Source organism: Egretta garzetta, unplaced genomic scaffold (genome assembly GCF_000687185.1).
Source record: "Egretta garzetta isolate BGI_Z169 unplaced genomic scaffold, ASM68718v1 scaffold450, whole genome shotgun sequence".
Taxonomy (NCBI): domain Eukaryota; kingdom Metazoa; phylum Chordata; class Aves; order Pelecaniformes; family Ardeidae; genus Egretta; species Egretta garzetta.
The window spans coordinates 18,044-45,947 of record NW_009258303.1 but is presented as its reverse complement, the minus strand read 5'-3'; the positions used below and the strand labels follow the sequence as shown (position 1 = coordinate 45,947).

Sequence of the window (27,904 nt, the reverse complement as noted above, 5' to 3'; positions counted from 1 at the left end):
TTTTTTTTTTTTTTTTTTTTTTTTTAAATTGAATTAAATAGTACTAAAAAGACATGTAGGCAAGGTTCTAGGATTTCTAGTGCATGCTCTACAGTAAAATCCTTGACCAGCTAATGACTCAAGCAGGCTCCCTGCCAGAATGTCACTTATAAAGAAACTTTTTACTTCCACTTCACTGGTTCAGGAGCACAGCCTCCTCCTTCACCACATTCATGACTGAATAAATGTTTTTTTTGCAGTGTGCTCTTGAGGCTACTGAAGCCAGGTTATTTGCAACACTATTTTGGTTATGCTTAAAAACCTTCTTGCAGCTAAACATATGCCGAATAAAGATGATTTAGAAAGAAGTAGTATATCCTTTAAAGACAGTGTTTTGTCATTTTTTTAAAGTTAAATTCTTCTGGATGTTACACTCCTGCTAGAGAAAGATAGCAACTCAGCAGCCATGCATTGCCTGCAGATGTTATACTTAAGCCTTAGCTCATTACCACTGACATTTTGTTTGAGGAAATTACCTTTCAAAAGGTTGTAAGATAGGGCTGTCAGCCATTGTCAGACATAGGAACTTGAACAAGTTAGCAAAGAATTCTTGGAATGCTTAAGGGAATAAAAAAAATTACATACTAAAATGTGTTTGACATTCACATTTTCTGCTTTAGCTTATCTTGAAAAATATCCAGATAGTCATTTCAGCATACTCACCTCAGCTAGGTAAAATTCATCATATTGTCTCTTAAAATTTTCTCCTTTGTAGTAGTTACTAGCAGCAACAATCACATCTACAGCCACCATGCTTAGTATGAACATATGAAACACGGATGACCTCATCATTTTCTGCAAAAGAAAAAGAAAATTTTATCATCAAAATGAGTTAAACCACATGCATTATAAAGTTCTATTACACTGTCAAAACATAATCAGCTATAATAATATGTTTTTATAAAGCTTCTTTACATGATTGTAATGTATTACTCTTTAAAAGGTATTCTAATATATTGCCTCAACTGGTTTATATCTGCAACTTGGGGTTTTTTTTGTTTACTTTTCAGTTTTTTATTTGCCAGTTGACTACTTATACTGAAGGTTTATCATTTAATATGATATCCATTGCTTTAGTATGGCTTTAAAGCATTAACTGTACTTTTAACTACTCAGTTGCCCTTGGTTAGTACTCCTTCATTAGGATTTATTCATGCAGATCTTAATGACTTATTGTTCAGGAACAAGTAGCATCAATTATATCTTGTGCATTACTTTTGCTCGAGAAAGACAAGTAATATAGGATTCATCTGATGTCAAACTATCACTTAAAAGTATAAAACATACCTACATATAATAGATATGCACATCTCAGCCAATACACTGTGAAGTACTTCACAGAAAATTCACGTATCTGTGCAGTTTGTGCTCTGTGTCACCACTGCTACAATCCCACAGGAGAAAAGAGGAATGGAGGCACGCAGCACTGAACAGGAGTTTACATCCATAAGCTACCAAAACAGTAGTGATAAGAGGTATGCCAGAAGTTCAAAGAACTAAATTCTAGGCCCCCACTACAGAGCATGGACTTATGATATACCCTGAAAACTTAACCAGTACCCTTACTGGGCCAGCCACAGCTGTTCCAGTAGAAGCTTGAGTCAAACAGTCAGAGTGTAGTGTTATTTTACATTAAACTGTCTTTGAATAAATGGTCACTAATACCTATATTTTTTACAATCTTTCACAAGCAATACAGTTTATGTCTTTAGTGCTTATTTCCAAACACAACGTAAGTTCTGCACCATTATGGTTCCTTGTGTTTGTGTGTAAATTTAAGTTACGTTCACATTGGAAAAGGCCATTTTTATTTGCTCCTGAGTTTATATGTAAAAGTGCCTGACAAAATTTCAGAAAAAAATGAAACTAAAAATACAGAAGTCTGTCTCTTAACTTCATCCTAAAGACTCCGTGTGCCTGTACTGGTTTATATTCACAGAATCACATAATTATTTAGATTGGAAAGGACCTCTTGATATTATCTAGTCTAGTCCTGCCTGCTCAAGCAGAGTCAACTACAGCAGGTATTCCAGGACTGTGTCCAGTCAGGGTTTGAGTATCTCGACAGATAAAGACTCCACTAGATAATGTGCCAGTCGGAGACAGAAGAAAATAAGATCACAGAATCTCTGAGATTAGGAGGGGCCTCCTGAGATCATCTAGTTCAACCTCTCTGCTCAAAGTAGTCACCTAGAGAAGGTTGCCCAGGATCACATCCAGTTAGGTTTTGAGTACCTCCAAGGATGGAAACTCTACAACCTGCCTGGGAAACCTCATCCTGTGTTTTTACAGTGAAAAAGTTTTTTCTCATGTTTAAGTGAAATTTCTCCTTGTTTCAGTTTGTGCCCATTGCTTCTTATCCTACCATGGGGCACTATTGAGAAGAGCCTGGCTCCATGTTCTTTATTTCCTCCCATCAGGTATTTTTCCATATGGATAAGATCTCCTCCCGAGCTTTATTTTCTCCAGGCTAAACAGTTGCAGCTTTCTCAGTCTTTCCTCATATGAATGATGCTCCAGCCCCTTTATCAGCTTCTGTGGCCCTCTGCTAGACTCAGACCAGTATGTCCACATCTTTCCTGTACTGAGGAGCCCAAAACTGGATACAACACTCCAGATGGCCTTACCAGGCCTGAGTAGAGGGGGATCACCTCCCCCAGTCTGCTGGCAATGCTCTTCCTAATTCTGCCCAGAGAGTTGTTGGCCTTCTTTGCCTCAAGAGCACATGACTGGCTCATGTTCAGCTTGTTGTCCACCTGGACCCCCAGGCCTTTTCTCCTAAACTGCAGCTGGTTGGTGCCAAGCCATGCACTGGTGCATGCAGCTACTCCTTCTTCAGTGTAGGAGGACTTTGCTTTTCCCTTTGTTGAACATCACGAGTTCCTCTGTGGTCAGTTCCCTAGCCTACCAAGCTCCCTCTGAATGGCAGCACAACTGTCTGGTGTATCAGCCATTTCTCCCAGTTTTCTATTATATGCAAACTGTTGAAGGTACACTCTGTGCCATCATCCAGATCATTAAAGAGGGTATTGATGAATCACAAATGGCCTTGCAATAACATTGGCCAGCTCCCTCAGCAGTCATGGGTGCATCCCATCAGATTCCATAGACATCTGTATGCTCAGTTTATTTAAATGTTTCTTAACCCCATCCTCTTCCAGCAAGAGGAAGTCATCATGGCTCTGAAGTTTCTCATGAGTCTCAGGGGCTTGGGATTCCTGAAGGTCAGTCTTACTGATCAAGATGGAGGTGAAAAAGGCATTAAGTACCTCGACCATTTCCATGTCACCAGGTCCCCTAATCCATTCAATAGCAGGCTCACATTTTTCCTAGTCTTACTTTCACTGCTCTTCTATCTGTAGAAGTCCTTGTTGCCATCCATGCCCCTTGGCAGATTCAACTCCATGTGGCCGTTGGCTTTCCTAACCCTATCCCTCCACTCTCAGACAGAATCTTTCTATTCCTCCTGGGACACCTGGCCCTGATTCCAGCTCTTGTATGCTTCCTTTTTATTTTTGAGTTTTGTCCAGAGCTACTTGTTCATCCATGTGGGCCTCCTGCCACATTTGATTGATTTCCTGCACTTGGAAGGGGACCATTTTTGAGCTTGGAGGAGGAGATCCTTGAAAATCAACCAGTTCTTCTGGACCCTCTTATCTCTAGGACTGTACCTCATGGGATTCTTCCAAGCAGATACCCGAACATGAAAAATCTGCTCTCCTGAACACCGGAGTTGTGATCCTGTCTTTTGGCTTTGTTCCCTCCTTGCATGATCCTGAACTCCACAATCTCATGGTTATTGCAACCAAGACTGTCCCTGAATCTCAAAACCTGGCCAGCTCCTCCTCGCTTGTAAGTATGAGGTCCAGCCAGAATACCTGCCCTCATCAGCTCACATGTGTTAAGAATGTTACCATCACTGCAATCCAGAAATCTGGACTGTTTCCTGCTTTGCCACCCTTATAGCAGATATCAGAGTGGTTAAATTGCCCCAGGAGAACTAAGGCCTGTGAATGTGAAGATATAGAAGAATGCAAAAATTAAGTAACACACATTTTTTACATTTGTAAAGATGTATTAATGTGCTAGAAGATTCATACACACAGTTGCAAAATAGTTGTCTTTAGTGAGCTAGGTTGTTACACTGATAAAGAGTTGTCCACATTTACATTTTATGTTTAACCCTGCCTGGTACTCAGGGTCTTGACCAAGCTACTCCTCATACTACTGGGTTTTTTTTGTGATCAAATTAGAACACAATATGGTATGTATGGGAGGCTGCAAGGACTAGCACTTGTCTAGCAAAGGACTAGCAGCTTGCCTTTAGCAAAGACTTGTACCTGCCTACAGGAGAATTCATCCCCTGTTGAATTCCACTGGCGTTTTAAGGTAGTTTGCTTAAATTGAAGCTGAGTGGAGACCAAGCACATATTTACAAGCATTCAGCTACTAGGACTGCCTCTTGTCTCTTAACATCTGGACTTCTTATGCGAATCACTGATAGCACTGGAGACAGAAGACAGATCAACCCTCCGCATGCAAGCTGGCTTCCTTTTGATCCTAGTGGCATAAAATGGTTGTATATTCCAATCCAGAAAGGGAGGCTTCAGAGATAAAGCCTGACAGTCAGAAATTTACGGAACAAGCCAGGGCTAATAACAATGCCTAAAGTGCAATGAAGTCACCAAAACAGAGTAGCTAAATGAGGTCTTGCTTTTATTTTTAATCCACAAGACAAGCTATAAGAATACAATAATTAAAGACAGGGCTACTGGCATCGATCATGCATTTTTGTCACTGGTCTATACCCTTAATGCTCCGCTTCTCTAAGAAGTATTTGAGCAAATTATACGCCGCTTGTCTGTTCATACCCTAGTCAGCGCGCTGTTGCAGCCTTTGCAGACTTCGGCGGCGCGTGGCAGGCGGGACAGCCTCTGTAGGTGCTCCCGGGCGCGGGGAAAAAATCCCTTCCGCCTCCTGCGCTGCTTACAGGACCGCTCCAACTTCTCCGTCGACCGTGGCTCTCGGACTCCGCTATCGGGTCGCCGAGGTCCCTGTTCGGGCGCCAATTTGTCGTGCCATTCGCCGAAACGGAGGGAAGAAGCAGTCGCTCAATATGAGTGATCAGCAAACTTCGTTTATTATCATGTGATTACACAACTTATAACAGTCTTAATTAGCTCATACATATTGCAAAAGCTAAGCTCCTTATTGGTTAATAGCGCAACGGTCAAGCTCCGTCTGGATACCCTGTTTTCGTGGATTCTCTGCATACTTTTGTGATTGCAGGTCCCTGTTTCATGACTTATTCTTGTCAACAAGGACAGTTCGTCCTTGTCCCTGATTAGCTCCTAAACTAGCTGTTTTCGATACTTTCTGGGATCCTGCTAAGTTATCATTTCTACATTAACGTGTCCTTGCTCTGCTAGCAATTCCTCCACAAATAACAATGCCTAAAGTGCAATGAAGTCACCAAAACAGAGTAGCTAAATGAGGTCTTGCTTTTATTTTTAATCCACAAGACAAGCTATAAGAATACAATAATTAAAGACAGGGCTACTGGCATCGATCATGCATTTTTGTCACTGGTGCGATTCAAAACAGGTAGCATCGTATCCATTTCTATTTCACACAAGTTCTAAACAGATAGTTAGTCTCTCTGCATATTTTACACTGTATTTTTAATAGTGTCAAAATTTCCTTCATAGTAATGAAGTATTCTGCCTCTGTGAAAGGACTTGCTAAAAGAAAATGGTAAGTGAGGCTGTAAAATGCACTTTTCTCTTCCTTCACAAAAAAACAACAACAAGGAAGCAAAATGGTAATACAGGAAGAATAAAAATGCATAAACTGCCTTTGCATACATGTATACACATGCATACTTTCTCATACAGTCTATACCTTCGGACACTCATAAAAAGGTTTTCCAGTGGTATATTTAATGCTGGAAAATAAATTACAATAACATAAATAATATCTTAATAGCAGTATGATTCAGTAAAATTCAATAAAGCTTCTTGCCGATTCCTAAAGGTTGCCTTCCCACCTCAACTGAGCTGAAAGGCGACAATTCAGGTCATAGAGAGTATTATGTTGGCTTAACACAGTTCAGCACTAAGATAAGAAGGAAGGAGCTCCAGACAGGCTACAAGCTAGGCACAGGCTATGTGAAGGCAAGAACAGCTGGCTGAGGCAGCAAATTAGGAGATGGCTGTGGCAGGCAATGTGAAAAGCAGCTAGTTGCTGGCAGAAAGACAGACGGCCCACGGGGCCAGCAAGGTGGAGGTATCTGAGCAAATACACACTCACAGAGAATGCACTGTGCTGAGGAGACACAAAAAAGAAATTCATTTTAAATCCCAGGACTGGCCTGCTCATGGGGGCCAGATTGGCATCTGTGTTTCTTAACTTTTTCTACAGCTGCTCACTTGTCCTGAACACTATGCCTGATAAGCAGCTTTCCTGTTGGCCTCTCAGAGACAGACTGGAATAACCTTAGGAGATCAATCACAGTGCTCTAGCCCACACACCTACTGTGCCCAACTTTCCTCTACTTTAATCAGTCTTAGTTTGTTCTTTCTGCATCACAGAATTTTAACTTGGATTTGTACCCTTGAAATGGTTTGACCCCACCTCTGCTGTAATGCTTGACCATAAGAGTTCACTGTCTCTTTACACATTTCTGTATTTGGAACGAGGTCTAAGAAAAAGCTGAATTTTGCCCACAGCGCTTGCTCAAGTCTTAAAAATCCTTTTGGATCACTGGAGCAGCAGCGTGCCATTTGTATTACAGCCCTTTTCAGAGTACACAACCATGGGAAATTCTCTGTGCAAACTTGAAAGAAGGGACATAACGCCAGTTTTTGTTCTCGTTTAATTTACCGACCTTTTTCAGCCCTTGGATGTGTGTTTCTTAAACTGTGTGGGAATAAGATGAAAGAAATGTTCTGATGTTGCCGTCAGCCAGTTGCATGATGGTAAAATTGTGTCTAATATTAAATTGGACTTTAGATTAGCTGTGTTGAAGCAGTCTCAAGTGAAATGCCCCCTTGCTGCCATCAATCAACTACAAGAGTGAAGAATTTCTTACGTTTACTATGAATCACTTCTAATGCTGGTATCTGGCTTCATGCCAGATGATGACTCTCAGTGCCCAGGTCGCTGTGAAGAATGTGGATGGCACAGTGCATTAAAGATGCAATGGCCAGGAAAACCAAAACATGACAAACAATTAACGATCCCAATTCTTTCAGTGTTTGGAAAAGCACAAAGGAGTTGAGGATTTGCTTTCTGCCTAGATGGGAATTTCATGAAAGCAGAAAAGACTTCTAAAATACTACTCATTTATTTAACATTAGGAATGTGCTTTTTACAGCTAAAGGAAGAATTACACGTAATATCCTGGATTCACCCCAAAGCTCAAGTAAGCAACGACACTGGAATTGCTGACAGGAGAAACCTACCTGGGTCACTTAGTCTTATGAAGCTTTACCATGCATAGCCTAAAGCAGTCTTCGGTCACTCCAGGAGTATCAGAATTGGGTACATTGCTCTAATGCTCTAATATTCCTTCCACCTTCCTGCATGCCAGAGGGACGATGAGTGACATAAATTGGCCTTTGCCAGCTCACTGCCATGGAGAAAATCCACAGCAGCTGCCACCTTACGCAGCCAGAGCCACACAGACCCTGGCTCAGAAAAGCGGTCACTAAACAAACTAGAATAACTGAAGATGGAACTACATTTTCCTAATGTTAAACCCCTTTTTGGGGCTTGATATGTACATCGGATCATTCCTTGTACCACCATCCTTTACATGGCATTTTTGTTTCAAGTTATAGTAGATCTTCCTTACTAAGCAAGCAGGTAAGCATTGCGAACTCCTAGGGTCTGACTGACTTGATAATAAAAGAACGCATGGGCCATGCTACCCTGATACTACGAGCTCAAAACTGGCCAGGCTGGCGATGTTCAATATTACCATGTGAAGCCTTGAAAGAGATGTCTTCAAAGGGCTCAATGGTTTTAGTTCAGACCTACAGAAATTCAGACTGCATTTGACAATACTTAACACTCTTGGTGATGGTCAAAGAAAAAAACAATGAGGACAAATTGGCTTGAAGAATAAAAAATTACTGACAAAGCCCTCAAGCTTATTAGTACTGAGCAAGACATGGTGAGGATTTGATATGCAGAAAAGCTCTACTTATTTTGGCCGTTTAGTGTGTGAAAAGCTTAGAGTGCGTAATTGTCAAACTGGCAGGGTAGCTCTCAAAAGTACCAAACCAATTAATGAACAGTGTAAACATCATTTAACTAAAAGACTTTGATAATCACTATATGGGTAAGCAGCTTTTTTCCCAATTTTGATACTCCTGAATTGTGTCTTCATCAACACACAACTGTAGGGAACATACAGTTGTACCTGTATCTCTTTATATTTTAATTATACTTTAACCCTTCATAAAACAGCATCTCCTCCTCTGTGGTTTAACAGGATGCCTCAGGCAAGCTGCTTACTCCCTTTTCATCTTCATTAGCTTTTGCTATTTGCCCAAGGAATCATAGAATCATAGAATCACTTTGGTTGGAAAAGACCTTTGAGATCATAGAGTCCAACCTTTAGCCTAACCCTGCCATTCCACCACTAAACCATGTCCCTAAGCACCTCATCTATCCTTCTTTTAAATACCTCCAGGGATGAGGACTCGACCACTTCCCTGGGCAGTCCAAGGAAGCTAGATTGGTCTAAACTAGAACAGGGTAGGTTCAGGCTAGAGGTAAGGAAGAAATTTTTTACAATGAGGGTGGTAAAACACTGGAACAGGTTGCCCAGAGAGGTAGTGGAGGCCCCATCCCTGGGAACATTCAAGGCCAGGTTGGATGGGGCTCTGAGCAACCTGATCTAGTTAGCAGTGTCCCTGCTCACTGCAGGGGGGTTGGACTAGATGACCACTAGTGGTCCCTTCCAACCCTAAACATTCTATGATTCTATGATTCTATGATTCTAAAAGACTCCAGCCAAGCTTCCAGCTACAGCTGTTGAAAGACCTTATATTGGCTACATGATTATTGTGGTTAATTTTGTACCTATCGCTATAACGATGTTGTAGGTTATTTCTACTCCACATGCCTACTGGGTGACCACCCTCTCTGGTAGCTAGGATAGATTGATTTGCTGAAGTTGTTTAGATGTGCACAAAAGAGTTGGGTGATATTTTAAAAGGGTCATCACAACTGAAAAGGTTACATTTGTGCTACTCCAGTCTTTTTTACTTATGGGCCTGTTGCAGCCTAGATCATGCCACTGCAGTGGCATGAAGACAAATATGACTCCCAGCTTATTCCAGTGCACAGCAGCACCATGACTTGTGGTGGTGCTACGTTCTGTAACTCCCCTGCAAGTCTTATGGTACCTGATGATTTCGTAAAACCCCATTAGCTGGGGTCATATGAGTATCACAGAATACAGGACCCTTGTTCAGAAGAGTGAACAAAGCATGACTCAAGTTCATTACAGCAGCACAGAAAACAGTAAGTCAAATAAAAAATGAAAATGTATTATGATTTTTTTTTTTTTTTGCAATTTCTTCAGAGCTTGGACCACATAACTTCTAAATACATATAGAGGGATCATAGATTTTATACAACAGGGCCAGTTTAAGTTGTATGCATAGAATTCATACCACTAAGAAAGTAACACGGGAAACAGTCACTCAAGGTGCTAGCTGATATAGATTTGATATTGAAAGCAGGAGACATCACATTCCTCAGAAATTATTATAAGGTACTGGTCCTGAAACAAGATGAGAAATAGCAAAGAAAAAAACTTGACCGTTAGGATTCTATGCAGCATGATTTCTAAGAGCCACTGAGCACAGATTCAATCTTGGCTGAAAGAAAAGGGCAAGTTTTTTTCTCTCTTACAGGATTAGTATACTTGTGATGTTTATTTTATCCCCCCCGCCTTTTTTTACCAAGTGCTTGAAGATACCTTGACTATGAAAGGAGCTTTAGAAAATCACATTCTATACACTGCTAATCATAGATAATTCATAGCATGAATAGGATAAATTTGATTTTCATCTTGTTGGTTAATGGCCATCTGAGCAAGTACAAAATTGTGAAATTGCAGGAAATTTTCCCTTTTGTTTGCAGAACATTGTAGAGCATTTTACAAGCTGTGTAACTAATTTTCTATAAACCATTTTGCTTTCAACTTACTTTATGACTGCCTGACAAAGATATGCTTATAAGGAGAATTTAGCAAATTATTCTCATGCTCTGCAATCTGAACATTTCTGAAAATTATTAAGCATTAACCACAAATTTTAAGGGAACAGGCTTTTTAATATCTTACATTGATGCAGTTATGCATCAGTGCGGGACATTAAAAAAACCATTGTAAATCTGAGATACCATCTACTGTATTTGAGAGGAACTTCCAGATGCTAGACGAATTCAGGTAATGCAGCTTCACTGAGGAAACAAAGTGAAGGGAGAGTTTTTAACTGAAGACACCGAAAAGGGGTAGCTTTTAGACACTGCAAAGAAAGTAATTCAGTAGTCTCAGCTCAGATGTTGTTAACTTTGGTGATGGCAGGGGGGCAGTCTCAGCTTTCCAATACAGGCTGCCTGTCCCAGTGCAATGACAATAGGGTGATTCTTCACCAGTTTAGGCTACAGAGACTTGCTTTAACATTCTTTATAATTGCAGAGGAACTTCTCAGGGTAGTAATGTTGTGGAGATGATTGTAAAGACTCTTTAAGATCCATAGTCCAGTGAAAATTCTCCTTGGAAACTCTAGTTGCTTTAAGATCACCTTAGCATAGTGAACCTTTGTTACCAGTTGCAGGAGATAATACAGAAGGTATGGTGATATTCAAGGAAGCACAACACTCCCCAAGAAACAAATGACATCTAACCCTTGCAAGTTTTAGAATAAGCAATTGGAAACCTTTCAATAAATGTTATCTGGCTGAAGCAGAGGTGACACCGGCCTGGCAGAAGGAGCAGCATAGACAGTAACCTATCCTGGTTTGAAAAATATTCTATGCATTTCACTTTACTGTGCTTCTGTTTCCACTTTCTACCTCATCTGATTAGTACATAAAAGTCAAGGTCGGCACTGTTTCAAACTACGTGTTTTTACAAGGCCTCCTACTACACAGCCTCAAAATAAGCTGGAAATGGGACTATTACTGAATAATGGCAACATTTCAGGACATGCAAATATGTGCTCCGATATGTATGCAGGGTCCTGCTTTTTGTGCTATCGCAATATTGTTTTTTAAAGTAAATGTAATTTTCAGATTATTTATAAGCTAAAATCACACAAAAATCAGGAGTTGCCAAGGACTATCTTCCAATAGTCTAAATGTCTCTGTAATATTTGAAAATACAAGCAATTGACAAACCTGTCATATTGTACCAGACTCTCCTGCCTTTTTGCGTAGCAAATTTTGATTTAAAAATAATAAAAAAAAATACTTAAAAAAGGCAAACTGAATGTTGGTCAAAGGAATGAAGCAAAGTCAGTAATATGGGAAGAATGAGAAAATACACACTTAAGACGTAAATGGATGGAAATAATGATAGAAGGCTTACTGAAGAGAAATGAAAAACTGTAAAATACGAGTTTTCCAAGTAACCAAACTTTAATGGCAAAAGTTTCTGTCAGAATTAGATACTTTTTTTCCTTACATCCCAGATTCGATAGCCAAACTCCTGTTTCTGCTACAGGGATAAAGAGTAAGTGTTGCATATGCCTCCTTCAGACTAGCTGATAATTCATACCCTGCAATAACAGGATAAAGCAGCAGTATGGGTACACTCCTGTACGCCTCTTACTAACAGTAGTCACTTTTCTCCTCCCACAAACTTCTAAGCAAACAGTCAAAAGGAGAAATGGTGACTCCTCTGCCCTAAAAATCCATGCAATAATGGCTTCTTTGAAACTAAATGAACCTCCTCCTCACCCGTTTATAAATCAGCTAGCACAGATATGTCATTTTCTTTGCAAAAAGACAGAGAGGAAGTAAGCAGCCTTTCAGTGACTGCAATCTGACTTAGAGAAATGGAGAGCAGCAGCTGCAACATAAAAGAAACCTAAAAATACTACATAAATTGTTCGTGATAACAATAATACATAGAGATTGTTACCTTCCTCTCAGATTTTAGAACTGTTAGTAAGTATATCATCACCTCAGCAGTAATTTTCTTAAAGCTACATAATATGAAATGTAAAATAGAACCCAAACAATATGAATACAGATTTAACTCTTTTTCCTAAACACTGCAACACAGTTCAATTCAGAAAATACTATGTGACAAAATAATTATTGTATAAAACCTGAAATGAAATAGGCCAGATTAATTTTTGGTTTATATCTAGTGACTTCACCTAAGCTGTAGGATTGAAGTGGACCCTGTACTTTACTAAGGTATAATTAATCACCTACCTGTCCTATGTGCATTAGTATACTCCCTCGCACCATAATACTTTCAAAATGAGAGTCTGTAAGTTCTTTTCACAATAAAAAATATTCTCAATTTGCAAATTATCACTGATTTCTTAGCAGCAACCCAGGCATCTGGACTAGTTTCAAAGCAAAGTGATAAATGCATTTAACCTCAGGTACAGGAAGTGGTATAGACCCAGTTTAATACTTCTACCCAGTCATATTATACACCACATACTTACCTAAATATATAAAACCCTACAGAATCATAGAATCATAGAATGGTTTGGATTGGAAAGCAATCAGCTAGTCCAACCACCCTGCCATAGGCAGGGACATCTTTCAACTAGACCAGGTTTCTCAGAGTCCCATCCAGGGCTAGGGACTCAACCACTTCACTGGGCAGCCCGTTCCAATGCTTGATAATCCTTCCAGTGAAGAAATTTTTCTTTACGTCCAATCTAAACCTCCCCCGGTGCAACTTGAGGCCATTTCCCCTTGTCCTATCGCCTGTTACCTGGGAGAAGAAGCCGACCCCCACCTCACTACAGCTTCCTGTCAGGTGGCTGTAGAGGGCGATCAGGTCTCCCCTCAGCCTCCTCTTCTCCAGGCTAAACAACCCCAGTTCCCTCAGCTGCTCCTCGTATGACTTGTGCTCCAGACCCCTCACCAGCTTTCTTGCCCTTCTCAGGACATGCTCCAGCACCTCAATGTCCTTCTTGTTAGTGAGGGGCCCAAAACTGAACACAGTATCTGAGGTGCGTCCTCACCAGTGCTGTGTACAGGGGCACGATCACTTCTCTGCTTCTGCTGGCCACACTATTCCTGATACAAGCCAGGATGCTGTTGGCCTTCTTGGCCACCTGGGCACGCTGCTGCTTCATGTTTAGTTGGCTGTCGAGCAACATCCCCCTCTTCTGCCAGAGAGCTTTCCAGCCTCTCTTCCCCAAGCCTGTAGCATTGCATGGGGTTGTTGTGACCCAAGTGCAGGACCCAGCACTTGGCCTTGTTGAATATATGTACACACTTATAGGGTAGGCCAAATTTATGGCTGATTTGTGATGCTGTACTCTGTCAGTCACATTATAATGGATGAATTTGATGTTATTAATTTACATTTTCTATGTTTTTCTCCAAAAACTCAAGTGGCTTCAGTATCTGCATTATAACATTGTATTTATGTATTGTTTCCAAATCCTCTAGATGTAATCTTCTATTTTATGTATGTCAACAACATTGGCATTTCCTATGTTTGTATATTTTTATTTTGAAAATATGTTAACCACAAAAGGAAAAAAAACATAATAATGTCATGCTGACTGTGTAGCAGAACAGCTCCATCTCTAATACTAAGTCTGTTTGCTATTATTCAAAAGCTGTACCATGTATGAGCTGTGGTAAATAATATACTGCTCTCTCCTTCAGAAAAACATTAAATATAATTTTGACAAGTAATTGATTTTTACATGTCCTTCAACTTTTCCCCAAATTGCAGAGAAGGTGAGAGAGGAGAGACAGAATTTGGAACCTACCTGCACTCTAATTTTTTTCCATGCCTTCAAAATTTCCATAACTTTTACAACTCTAGGAGCCTCACTTCCAACAATTTTCCATTAACACCGGTTCATTGAATTATATGCCTTCACTGGTTCCTTGAATTATACGCCTTTGACAACCTCACCTGGAATGCCTCCTTGAAATTGTTAAATACACTGCCTGCCCTTCCCTTTGTGCCCTCTCACAGTTTAAATCACCTTCTCAGATATTTAGCCTGGATTCAGTCTCAGCATGACTGTGTTGCTGTGTCAACTCCAATGAGCAAGATGCTCATAGCAAAGTTCTGTCTGTCTAATGCTGCACAGACTGCAGCAGAAATGGCTCTTCAGGGGGAACCCAAGCTCAGTGCTGTACCCATGTGCTTTAACCCACCCCTCCTCACCACAGTGGTACCACGAGTGACTTGCGTGGGTGTTTTGCTGATAGTTTAAAGTGACAGAGGGCAGAAGAGAGCTGACTACTCAGAATGAGTTGGAGGGCTGGAAACAGAAATTCTGCTGCTAGGAAGACTTTAGGGCATATCTTCTAGTTCCTTTAAGCTCATGTGAAAACAACTCACAGAACAATTCAGGATAAACAGAAATTGAGTCTGTATTTGCCAGCAACCTCTTGTACAAGGATGAAGCACCATTCTGAATCCCCAACTAGTTCTTGCTTCTTACATACTGAGAAAGCACTAACAAGGCCACATATTTTAACAGAAAAAAAGAACAACAAAAAAAAATTAAAAGAGGGGGAACAATTTTCTTCATTTTGAAGAAGTGATGGTGAAAAAACCAAAAATGAAATCCAAACACTTCAAGGGTTGTCTGACATGGAAACAGAAAAAAAACCCAACCAAACATCCCTCTAAATAATTTCTTTTCTAACACCAAAATATACACATGGAAGCATTCATTTCTCTCTTTGGACATTTTGCTGTCAGTATTTCCAAATGGCATGAAAACTTGGAAAATGAGATTCTAAGAAAGCAGTTCCTCAAGGAAGGAAACATTTTTTTTTTTTTAGTGGGTTTTCTTTTTAGTATTACTGTATTTCCCAGCCAAAGACAGTGAGAAAAAACCTCCTTCGTGGAAAAGTTTTATACTCAACTAGGGCTCCTTACCTTCTCTTAGTTCTTACTGCAGCTTTTTATCTTAGTACAATAATTATTATAGCATGTGTGCTTTGAAATTCTTTAGAAGGCTTAGCTGAATTTCAGTGCTTTTTCACAGCTCTTGTATTGTTGAGCTGTTTAAAACTTAACAAAGCACTTGATCAGCATTAGAAGTAGTAGAATACTTCAGTTCTTTGATAACTTCCCTTCTGAAGTAATAACTGTCAAATGTGTGCTTTAGGCAATTAAAACAACTCTACCCAGAATTAATGAACACCTTCTCCTGGGTCAGACCAGCCATTTGTATCGATTATTGGTTTCTGATTGCAACGCCTTGCCTAACAGAGTACATTCATTTTCTTGGTTACAATATGTACCGTACCAGTCTTGGGAACACAGCGTACAATACAGTTCTGACTGGCAATAGCTACCTGCCTTAAAATACTTTTGCTTCTGGTGTTTACCACTTTTACACTCTGTGTGCCTGAATGAGGCAACAAAAATTTCTCTTCATACTAAAAAGCTTAGACCATTCAGAAATAGCTAGTCAGGTATGTGTGATGGAAAACATAAGGAACATGGCCATAGTGGTACACTACAGCAAACCTTATTTTTAGAAAAAAAAAGTTTTTCTAAAATGAGTTACTTGGCTATATAAGTAAATATCAAAAATTTTAATGGAATTTCCACCTTTTGATTAGAACAGATTTTCCTTGCATTTTCCTTACATAATTTAATTACGACGTTCTAAAAATTGTAATTTACATATAAAAGCAGAGATTACTTTGAAATAAATCAAATGACCCATTAAAGAAGTGATCAGATGAATAATTAGAAGGAAAAAAAGACTTTTTGCACTTAGACACAAAACCTACTTTCTAGTAAAGCAGCTTTCCTTCAAACAAAACACACAGAAGAGGATCATTGGAGTACTTCCTCCTAACTGAAATAGCACTGGAAACTGCTGACAACGTACAGGCTCTATTGCCTTGAGCAGGGGGATCACAGAATCATAGGATCATTTAGTTGGAAAAGACTTAAAATCATCAAGTCCAACCATAGTGCCTTGTTTTTTCTAAGGCAATCACTTAGTTTTTACTTTTCTCATAGGAGATAGTCTTAATGATTTGGCATTTGATATTTTTTCTTTTGTCAATAGGTTTTATACAACATTGTGAAAAAGCTCTGCTTGCAAGAAATTCCTGGCATGGTTTCTTCCATACCTTAGTCTAAGTAACTAAAACAGCAAGCATGTTTCTGTAGAGTCACAGGTAGCTAACTAGAGCACGGAATGAATGGCTATTAATGAAATCAGGGCGATTTCTCAATTTCTAAAATTTGTATTGCTGTTTAATAAAGGAAAGGTCAAGAGAAATTACCGGTGGAGTAGGTACATTCATCATATTGGACCAGATTGTGGTAAGGTTTTGAGAAAATTGCATATGAATAGCATAGCTAATCAGAGATTTTGATTGCTATTAATTTGGAGGGCAAGGGGCAGTGATTGCCTACGTACTTACTTTTTTTTTTTTTTTTTTACAAAGCATTTGTTCTCCAACTTCACCAGCTAGACTATTACTGCATTCAAGCTGTGATATCCCTCTTCCCTTCACCAAGGTAGAAACATCGGTGTAGATCTGTCTAAACAAAGGGATATGGAAGGACAACTCAAACTAACGTGGCCTGGAAGAAATACAGCAGCATTTCAGAATGGAAGTAAGTTGACTCTAATGTCAAAGATTTGTATGTTTTTAATCACTTCCCTCTCACAGGTCATAGCATAAAAAATTTGTTCCCCACTTCCTAAAAAGGTTGTGAAATTAAGGTTGGATTTGGACTGGACTACACAGGAATCCTGTTGTGTAAATCTCTTGGAAAGGCTGGAGTCATAGGATACAGGAAGCTGCAGTCTTCTGGTTATTTTGAAGCTCACCTTTCCAAATTTAGTTAAACTCAAACTCAGTTGGGTAATTGAATAAGCAACACAATAGCTCTTCAGTTTCATAACCACAAAGGTGGCTTGTAATGGTTATTTTCAGCAAGTTCATAGTTCAACATGACCAGCTTTACTTTGTAAGATGTTATTTTAAGAAGTTTACTTAAAGCAGGACACCTAATACGGAGAGATTGTCTCAAGCCTAACATATGCATCATTAATCCAAATTTCAGTCCTCTTTGAAAATCATTCCACCAGCCCCCTCCAGAAAAAAACCAAAGCCCACAAAGAATCTTTTAGAAACTTGCACACCATTTCCATCCTTTTGACTGTTTTTCCAAATAGGATTAAGAAAAGTTAAAAACGTAGGTGCCATATAAAAAGAGATAAGCATAACGCGTAGTCTTCATAGCTATGGCATACTTAGGGCATAAACCCTAGCAGGTCCTTCAAAAGGCAAATCAACAGATGCACCAAATGGAGATACTAATGAGCCTTCTTTCAAAGGCAGGGAGATTGCGTGTAGGGGGGTTCAGTTGCATTTTTTGGACTCCTTTCATCATCACAACTTGCTGGAGCTGTGTCAGCTTCTGCTCATCTATATCCAGCAAACTAGAAGAGCAGATTAGCTGCTGGTAGAGTGGATTTGCAACACTGACAGTTTTAACACCACCTAATTAAGAGCTGCTTCCCTGAATGCTACTAGAGATGAATGGGATTACAGCAAAATAAATGGTATGGGGAAAGCAGTAAAGACACACAAGGCAATGTGTGATTTTGGATGAAAATGATAAATTTGGGGGCATTCCCTCAATACTGGGAAGAGGCACGGTTAGAAAGAAGTTGATTAAATAAGAGAGGAAAGAAAATACATAACTTCCCCCTCCCACAAATTCCTGAACTCTTACGATGCTCTTCTCCCTATAACCCATCCTCTAAAAAACATTTCCCGTATGTCCTTTATGAATTTTCACTTTAGAAATAAGTACCTGATGTGAAAGCACAAGGGGTGGGAATTAAGAAATCTTATCTTCACAGCAGGGGAAAGACAGAAAAGCAGAAGAGGCACAAAGGAGAACAAAGTACCATAGTGAGCTTGTAGGAGTAGCCGACAGAACCATGGGTAGCAAGGATAGGGGAATTGCCATTCATGGGCTGTGAAACTCATTCTAGGATAAGAATTTATGTGATCCTCACTTCTAGTTCCTGCTCTTCAACTGCTGAGCGCAGTGTTTGCCTAAAAACGTAGACCATCAAATCAACTTGGGAATTGAAAAGAAAGCAAATTAAATAAAAGAAAAAGGCAGGTTAAAAGTTTGCCATCAGCACATACACAGCTGTTCTTAAAACTTTAATTAATAAAAAATCTATAATTGTGAATTGATTTTGATATATACTAAATCAAAATGAAGCAGCTAATTAGTAAACTAAATCTCTTCTGGTCTGTATGGTAAGAGTTTCTATTGAAGTTAACTTCAAAGGATTTCTTTAAAAATATGAGCATCAAACATTTTTTTGAACAACAAAGGAAAATCCTTTGATACGAAAATGCTGTTGTCCTATATTTGTAATATATAATTCTTATTTCATAATTCTCAATGGAATTATAAGGTATCTCATAAGACTTGAGGGAAGAAGAATGCTGTAATTAAATGATAAAAAAACCTAATAACATAAGTCTGACAATATTGATGAAAGTTCTGCAAATTTATGTTTTCTCATTTGAAAATCATTCAGCTGATTTTATTTTTCCAAGGAAGGTCTACAGCACTTTTAAAAATGGTCACATTAATATACATAATGAAGTAATATTTCCGTTTATACAGTCATCCTTGAAAAACAGGAAAATAAAGAAATTCCAGCTATTTTATAAGCATTAGGTTTATATTATTTTAATTATATCAAGTATTACAAAATTTATTTGTCTTTACTGAAAACCATCTCTTTAATTATGGCCACTGAAATACATCCAAACCTGAAGAACTATTTGTAAGACATCATGAGATATACACTCCCAGTGTACTTTTATTCTGTACAAACTCTTTAAAGGGAACCACTGTAATTGACATACTGCAGTATACTGAATTAATATGCTATTCTAAACATCAATGAAGTAGAAACTCTAGACCTGTATGTCCAATTTTGGCTAACTAGAGTTTCATTTTTAGCAGATGAAATTTGGTGTTTCTGTAAACTAGAATGTCCTCCCCACATCCTTCTCATTATTATGATGGGGTTTTGTATCTACTTGAAGAGTAGAGCCTACTGAAAATGCATTACCACAATATGTGATTCAGTATTTGTATTGTGAATTCAACTCGAATCTTGAACGTTTAAATGACCTAGGCTTTGAGCTATCATCAATGACTGTCTTAAAATTATATGAATCACCTCCTGTCAATGTCTCTCTCTTCTGATTATGAAGTGCCTAAGGTGATCAGCTCCTATGAGCACATTTAATTGCCAGACTCCTAAGTCAGCCAAATAAATTCCATTCCTTCTATGTCTATGTCTAACCACATTGACGCATAAATATCTATTCTTGCCCTCAGTCCCACCCCTAAGGCTTTTAACTAATTTTTAAATTAATTTCTAGTTAATGTTGCTATCCCACCAGTGAACAGAGTAAAAAACATTTAAATGAAAACTGCACCCATCACTGCCATACATGCCCTTCTAAGCCACAGCTGCATTAAATCATTCACCCTTTGCATACCATATCTTATTTTTCTTTTAAACAATCTGTAGGATTAACCTTACTGGTTATATATTCATGATTAATGCTGAACTGAAATGGTGCGTACAGCATAAATTGTACATTGATGTACAATGTGGGGGTTTTATGTGAAAAAGGAACTTCAGTGCCAGCATTACTACAAACAATTTTCCACATGATCCGCAAAAGTAACTACACCGGTTCATATGTCCCCACTGGTATTACTGTCCTTTCATTTAAATGATAATGCCAGCTATTAATGTTTTTAGTTCAATACATCGGCATAATTACAATCCACAAAAATGAGTAAGTTTGTAGCGTTCACTATGTGTCTTGTACAAACACCTACCTGTCTCAATAGATGCTCCTTACTGGTTTATGAAAACAGAGCACACTCACACATGGAAGAGTATTGTTAGAGATAAAGATTTTCAAAGCAGTCAAGTGGATTTAGACATCTAAGTTCCACTGAAGGAATGAAATAGGTACAAAACAGTTCTTGGAATTGCTGAAGCACAGTACATCCTTAATTCCGAGAACTACGCAGTATTCTAGAAATATGTTCAATGTAAAACATAAGCAGTAAAGTAAATTTCTTACAGCTAGAGTAAATTTAAGGAACTCCCTTTTTTCATTATATTTATAGTTGGGAGAAATAAACAGCTAGCTTCTCCCATTCACCCCTAAATCTTCATGTTTTTAAGGAGGAACACTAACCAAGAGCATGTCCCTTTTGCCTCACGGATTTATGGTATTTTTATTTGCTTCAAGACTGTTTGGCATTTAGATTTGTTTCAGTCTGACATTTTTAATGACTGTAAAACCAATGTTGTATATTCACAACATTAGGGATTAAATCCTTCTCCAGCACAGCCAGTGGCAAAACGCTTGCTGAGCTTGATGGTGCCAGAGTTCTACTGTTTCCCTTCTGTACTTCCCCCAAATAGAAAGAGAGAAAACCCGGAGGAACAGAGGGTGAAAAACCCCCATGTTTTCACATGCCCTTTCTTCCTCACCTCTTCTCTGAGGGATAGGTAGAAGAAGGTCTTTACGCATCAGCGCTTGGCTCTACTAAGCTCTACATAACACTGAGAATCCCCCACCAATTTTCTTTCAGAAACCCAATCCAAGAGCAGCGACTCATCCTCTTTTGCAGTGTAATCAGTGAAGAACAACCTCCCTCAGAACAGTCAACTGAAAGACTGGCAAACCAGAGTTGGCATTTCTGCCTCATACACAGCTCTTTCTTTGCCCAAGTATCCTTGCAGGCAGATTATTGCTCCAGGTTTGGTTTGAGTTAACTCAATGGCGTTATCAGCTGCCATAAACTCTGCTCAGTCTGCTCTACCCCCTAGGAAGTTACTCCTATCACCTCTTGAAGGATGCCTACTCGCTGCCACCTCGAAGTCTCTGGGTGTAAGCTGTAAGATCCTAATGCTGTAACACAGCTACACCTTGCCTGACTTCACCCACATCCTTTGTGACCATCTCCATGCGAAGCACGCTTAGTAGCATCCTTGAAAAAGGAACAGTGCTCCCTTTTCCAACGGGAATCCTTCTGACCAGGAGCACACAAATAAAACAAATGCCACCCCACTACAAGACGCAGTGTAAACCAGACTCCCATCCATACCTGCAACCTTACCTTTCCACAAACAATGCCAATGGCATCAATAAGAGGATCTTTACACATTTCAGTTACTTTAATGAGATTCATATACATGCCTATGCTTGCTAAACTGGACTTTTTAAACTACTGGTATTCAGGAAACAAAATAAGGACCTATATGCTTAATAGCTTCTTAGTTGAAAATTGCTTCCTGTTCAAAGTAAATCTGGTAACAACAGAATGTTATTAATCTGCAAAGCTATGAGTTACAAAATGCTGGAATTAAGGTCATCTGTGTTTGGCCTGTACATGCTATAATACAGCCTTTAATGACATGGTCACCAAAGTCCTGAACTTTTCAGCGAACTTCAGGGGACTGCAGGATGCACATCAGTAGATGAAATATCCTGCAACATGTGGCGTGAGTAAGGCAGAGAATGGCATAGGGAGAAGGATGCCTTCATAGATAAGGCAGCCAAATACTTCCTTGGAGAACTATATTTGATGTCTACCTCTGCTGAAAACTTTGTGATACCTACCAAGCTGTCTGAAATTTTTCCCAGCCATGTTCCTGTGTTCCTCATTTTAAAGGTATCTGACTTTAGGGTGAAAGTGTGAATTTCCAGTATGTTGCCTGCCATGTCTTGCCATACTTTTCAAAGGTGTAGCTGAGTGCTGAGTTCTAGGTGATTGTGCTTTACAGTTATGCCTTACTATTGCCATAGCACATTTTTCTCTCTTTTTTTTTTTTTTTTTTTTTTTTAACTTTAAATTCAGTGCTACTGGTATTTTGAACTTGTATTCAACAAAATCACTTTAAAGGAAGTGTGCCATGTACAGAAAAATGGGAACTTTGCTTAAAAGAGGTAATGTACAAATATGAAAAAACAGGTTGGTTTGCAGAATTGTTGATTTGCAGAATATATGGTCACCAAAATCTTGCCTTTCAAATAAGCTTTTCTTTGAGTGTTCTTAGTAGAATGATTACTGCGAGGGTGTGATGGAACAACACCAACCAAACGGCTGTGCCCTGATCTCGTCAAAACACTGATATGGTAGGTAGGTATGGCTAAAGTATATCTGATACCTAGCAATGCATAAACCACTGTTTGCTTTAACAGGAAAACATTTAAACTATGTATAAAAGAGCAGTACCTGAGCTGTTCTGGATCCACAAAGCATTCAACAGAAGAAACGGTTCAGATGATTGCCTTTCAGAGCATGGGATCACTCCCCCATAACAAACTTGCTCAGAGGGCTCTTATAGTTGTTTGCTTTGGTTTTGCCCTGTTTCAGTAACTGATATGCATAAAGGTACGTATATGTGTATGCATATGAGTGAAGAAGCATGTTTATGGTTCTGACTGGGTGGCAGCAACTAAATGGATGAGGGAGAGTAGGTCTGAACAGTGAAGGTTTATAAGCCTTGGCTAAGGACAGCTAGCATAGCCAAAGGTTGCCGAACCTTGGCTAGAGAAGAAAGAAAGAAAGAAAGAAGAAATTAAGGATCTGTGAATGGATCTACTGGTGGTGGCTTCTAAGCTATGCAATACTGGGAAATTTTACTTTGGGCAGGGGATGAAATGAGGTGACTGAGGGTAAAAATAATAAGACTTCTCTTCCAAATAACCATGAATAGTCAGCAGGAGGCAGTTTCTCCGCAAAAGAGAAATGGCTTAGAAGATACCAAAGAAAGCTTAGAAGATATCCAAGATGATAGTTCTGAGCCAACAGAATAACGGACTGGATGGCAAAACTGTATGCAGATAAAGGAAGCATGAGGGAGGGAACTGGGTGTACAGTCAGATTTTACTAATTAGCATTCCAGTTCATCCTCCGAGTACCTAGGATCCTACAGAGGGAAGTAGAGGCCAGAAATAAAGAAAGGAGCACAGCACATGTACTGCCAACTTTGACATATTAGCAGCATCTGTAGTAAAACACCTTCTGAAATAAAGCCCACTAGTGTATATACCTGCTTTCCTCAGTGAAACTTTTCTGAAAAGTTTATGACTGAGAGAAGGAAATGATTTATACACACTCTGGGTCCTGTGCAATTAACAGAATGTCACCACATAGATTATATACACCAGGTGGCAATATAAAGTATAGCACTTAAAGTATGATGTCTCAAGCTACTATTCAAAGGGTGAGGTGAAGATTAAATGAAAATGACTGATTGTGGAAAGCAACTATGAAAAATCCTGAAACACTGCAATTTAAATATGCAATAGCATGTTGTGGGCCTAGGCCTACAAAAATATTAAAAAAAAAAAAAAAAATCTATGTCACAACTAGCAAGGTGTCTGCTGAAGATGCCTGCTTCTCTCCACTAAGTATAACCTTCTGTGTCTTGTGTCTCAGTTGGATAATTAATTTTAAATATCTAACATAAGTTAAATGCCCATTCCTGCCTACAGGAACAACTGGTTATCGTGTGCTAGGAATGAATATGCTAATGTTTTGCCAACTGTCCCGAGAAAAGGAAGCCCATATAACAGTTCTGCACTGAGCTGCAGCCATTGGAGGGCATTTCCCTGCTACCGCACAAACTCTTCCACAGAATCTACAATATTCATTGTTGGCCATAAATTATTTCTTGATTTTATCCCATTAGTCTTAGTCATACTTGTATCATATAATGTACACCCTGTTCTACCCTATCCTGGTTTTCTGTCCTCTCCACTCACTCCTTTAAAATACTTCGCATTAACAACAGGCATGTTTGTTTTCTGTGTCTAAGTATTGTACTGTATCCTTTTTGCCCCCGCATTACAAAAGAATTTGTTAAAACTTTTCACCTGAGGAAAACTCATTCTCTGGTACCATCTGGTACTTTTACTCTGTTAAAGGAATGAAAGCCAAGAAGCAACTACAAAAACTGATGGCCACAGCCAGTCTGCTTAATTGCTAGCTGGCTGCATGGCTCTGGTTTGGACCTCTTCAGTTAGTTCTCCTTAAAAAAAACATCTAAGCATGGTGCCCTCTGTTCTGTACAATCTTCTAACATCACAGAAGTCTTTACACCCTTGAATAACCTCACTTGCCCTGGTATCAAACCTGAGAGCATGCAATGCATGATTTCAGCATCAGACCATACAACTATTGTTCTGGTGAGCTGCAACACAACCCTTGCCTTATGTTGGATACTCAGAACTCAAAAAAACCACAGAAAAATAATTGTGCCTGAAGGACACAGGGATGCCACAGGGGCCCAGAGAGATAAAGGGCCAAGCCCTGTATGAAGTGGGCATGATCGATCTGTTCTGGAAAAGGAAGTGTGAAAGGCCACAGTCCATGTTAGATGGCCTCTGGGCCAGGTATCCATCCTGGCCCTCTTTAGCTAGAAAAATAAAGATAAGTCTATAAAAGGGAATGCACACTCTTATTCTGACAGTTCAGTTTTGTACATTGTCTGAAAGCTCTGAGACAAGAACACTGAAAAAATAAATGATTTTATTTTTTTGTATGGAATAATTAAAATAACAGACAGAAAAAAAAAAAGACCTCAAACTTCAAAATACTCATCCTGAATACCAAACTAAATCTCAGGCTAGAAACCAAAGTATATCTATGCCAAAGAGGGGTTGCAAACATGTGCTATCAGTTCACATGCATTAAACAGGAAGAAACTTAGTGTCCTTCCTCCACATGCCACATTGCTAGCTTTCCTCTTCACTCCTGTCAGGCCTCAAAGACCTTCTTTTCCAAGGTCAGAGGCAAGTGTAGGAAATAAAGTGAATCCTAGGAAGGGGAAGCAAAATTGTGAGGGAAGCAGCTTGAAGATCTGAATTTACTGTACTGCACTGCATGCTTCACCTTGTTAAAATGCACAGGTCAGCTAAAGACGCATCTCTCTAGCTGGCACTTTAAGAATTCACAAAGTATAAAGGATGTAGACTTTGACATGACAGTGCAAATATTTCTCTGTGTAACAACTGCATTTATGTCAATGAAATCACTCATGTAAAAACATGATTCTCAAAGCTCTAGGTACCTTCTGATGATTTCAGTAGGATTTGATAAATACAAAATACTTATGAAAATTCAGTATGCATGCTTGCTGAAGCAGGACTTAATTTTGCTTTAATTGTGATTTTTGCACATCAAAAATATATAATATAGATTATTATGGCCTACTGGAGAAAGAGGAGGTAAAGACTTTGGCTTTAGAAATTCACCCCAAAAGAACTGGCACACTTAAAACAGGAAAGTAGATGCTCTGCACTCTGATGCAGTCTGTAGAGTGACAGTCAACACCAGATTCAGATCCTCGGCTGCCCTCTGGCAATGCCCATCTCTTTCCATTGGCTCTGTGTCACTATGATCCTACTACTGGCATCTGCTAAGGGCTTAAAGACACATGAGATGAATCAGGACCACACTGATTCTGAAAGACTTCGAGTCAGTGTTCAGAACACTGAGAATACGGTAAGAAGAAGCAAAGACTTTTTCTTGTATTTTTGGTGAGATATTGTCGATGTATCGACAGATATGAATAGTTGAAAGTAAAAATTTTAATCTGAATATGAAATAGCCACTTAAAAATTTCAGAATTTGGTAAGAGCTGTTTGTTTAAATGCCTAATAGCTCAGACTCACCCCACTTACTCTTAGGAACTTCACTGGGGTGCTGAGAAGGCCACACAGTTTAGGTAGCTTCCCCATGACAATGAAGAAATACAGACAATGTGAAAAGCAATTCAGCATCCCCAACATGTGAATTAACTTCAGATTCATGATGGGAATCACTCTCTCCACTGACTACTGAGGAATCCCAAAAGACTGAAGACCCCAACGGTAACAAAAAGATATCGCAAAGTGATTTCTTTTTAAAGTTTTGAAAATGTACGAAGACCATCTATAAAGAACAAGCTAATAACCTACAGAGCTGTAGTACATAATGTTCTTTGCAGCCTTAGTGAAAAGAGACCTTTCTTTGAGAAACACTAGAAATACGGAAAATATTGGGGGAAAACAACTCACATGAAGAAAAAAAAATCCCTGCTAGTTTTATTCTAAGACTCTGCAGTCTTCCACTTTGCTCAGATTTGTCATCCACGTTACAGCTCTAAAGGAAGTCATGCTGCTGCTGCTGCTGCTTCCAACGCTTTGATTGCTGTAATTGTGCTAAACACAAAAAAGCTACATGACAATTTAAATACCTGTTTTCAGATTGATGGGATTTGAAACACTGGACACATTTAACCCCAGATATAAAATTTTCTAAAGGAAACTCAGCTGAACTTTAATTTTAGTGGCATTACTGAATAGTTTCTATAATCCACTGACACTGATGTGCCCTAAAATTTCTAAGTGCAAATTATGAGCACAAGCTGTACTGAAGTCCACTGCTGAAAAGAATGCTAGAAAAATGCTCCACTCTGCCTGTTCAGATCACAGCAAAAAGACTGAGGGGGAAAAAAAAATCCACATAGCTGAAGCAGTCTTTAAAAAATATTACAACAACTTGCATATTTTTATTGTGGGAGATTTTTAGCTTGTTAACTTGACCACGATGTTGGAAGAACTACTTGATGCCATTTATTGGTGAACTGTACAGGCCTGTGTGAAAGAGGGTCAAGTTTTAGAAAAATTCCTTATGCAAAACTTATTACTTGTGGAGCAGAAAGTTCTTCTGGGGCCTCATTTGAAAATTAGGGGTTACACAAAAGGTTCTACTTTCAGCTTGTCCAAAAATAAGGGGAAGTTCAGACATCTTGACTGATTATTAGTGTCAGCCAAGGCTTCCGTAACTCTGACATATAAAGATTTTTGAAAAACCTACTGCCTCAGACAAATTCCAAATACTTGTCCCTAAATGTCCCAAGGAGATATCAAAGGCCTGATGGAGACCATGTTTTCTGCTGCAGCAGGCCTCCTCTAATAAAGAATACTGCCAAGGAAAACCACTACCCTTTTATAAGCTTAATCATAGTATAACACTTATCTGTTTTGTCTTTGCGATGGGATTCTGATACTTAAAAGTCTGCAGGAAAATTACATGTTCGAGCTGAAGAAGTCATGTTCATGAAATCTATTTGTTCAAATGCAAACCAGTGAAATCAAGAACATGTTTTCTTTCTTTTCCCTTTAGTTTCTGTGGTTAGATTGCTACAAACTGTGGCTAGTAATTTACTCAGTAATTAAAAAGAACAGACAGTTCAGCAAGTAAATCCAAAACTATGGAGAAGAAACTATGAACATAAAAGAACTATGTCTCTAACTCATTGTTAATATACATGCTTTGGTATAATGGCTATAAAGGAAAAGAAGGCAGGCAGGCAAGAAAGTGGGAAGGGATAAGGAAAGGAAGGAAGGGAGAAGGAAAGGAAGGGAAGAAGGAAGGAAGGGAAGAAGGAAGGAAAGGAAAGAGGGAGGGAGGAAAGGAGGGAGGGAAGAGAGGAGGGAGGGCAGTATTGTTCAGCCTGGAGAGGAGAAGGCTGCAGGGAGACCCAATTGCAGCATTTCAGTACTTAAAGGGGGCCTA

General features: G+C 39.1%; 1 protein-coding gene across 1 annotated transcript in view; it reads right to left on the bottom strand.

Annotated features, from left to right (window-relative positions):
• LOC104126260 (sodium leak channel non-selective protein) overlaps nt 1-27,904 on the bottom strand; it is a gene marked incomplete at its 5' end in the record, with an annotated part of 155,188 nt that overhangs the window by 115,927 nt on the left and 11,357 nt on the right. Inside the window, one exon of the mRNA XM_035894172.1 lies at nt 703-834. Coding sequence (XP_035750065.1) covers nt 703-834 — 132 coding nt within the window. The remainder of the gene's footprint in view (nt 1-702; nt 835-27,904) is intronic.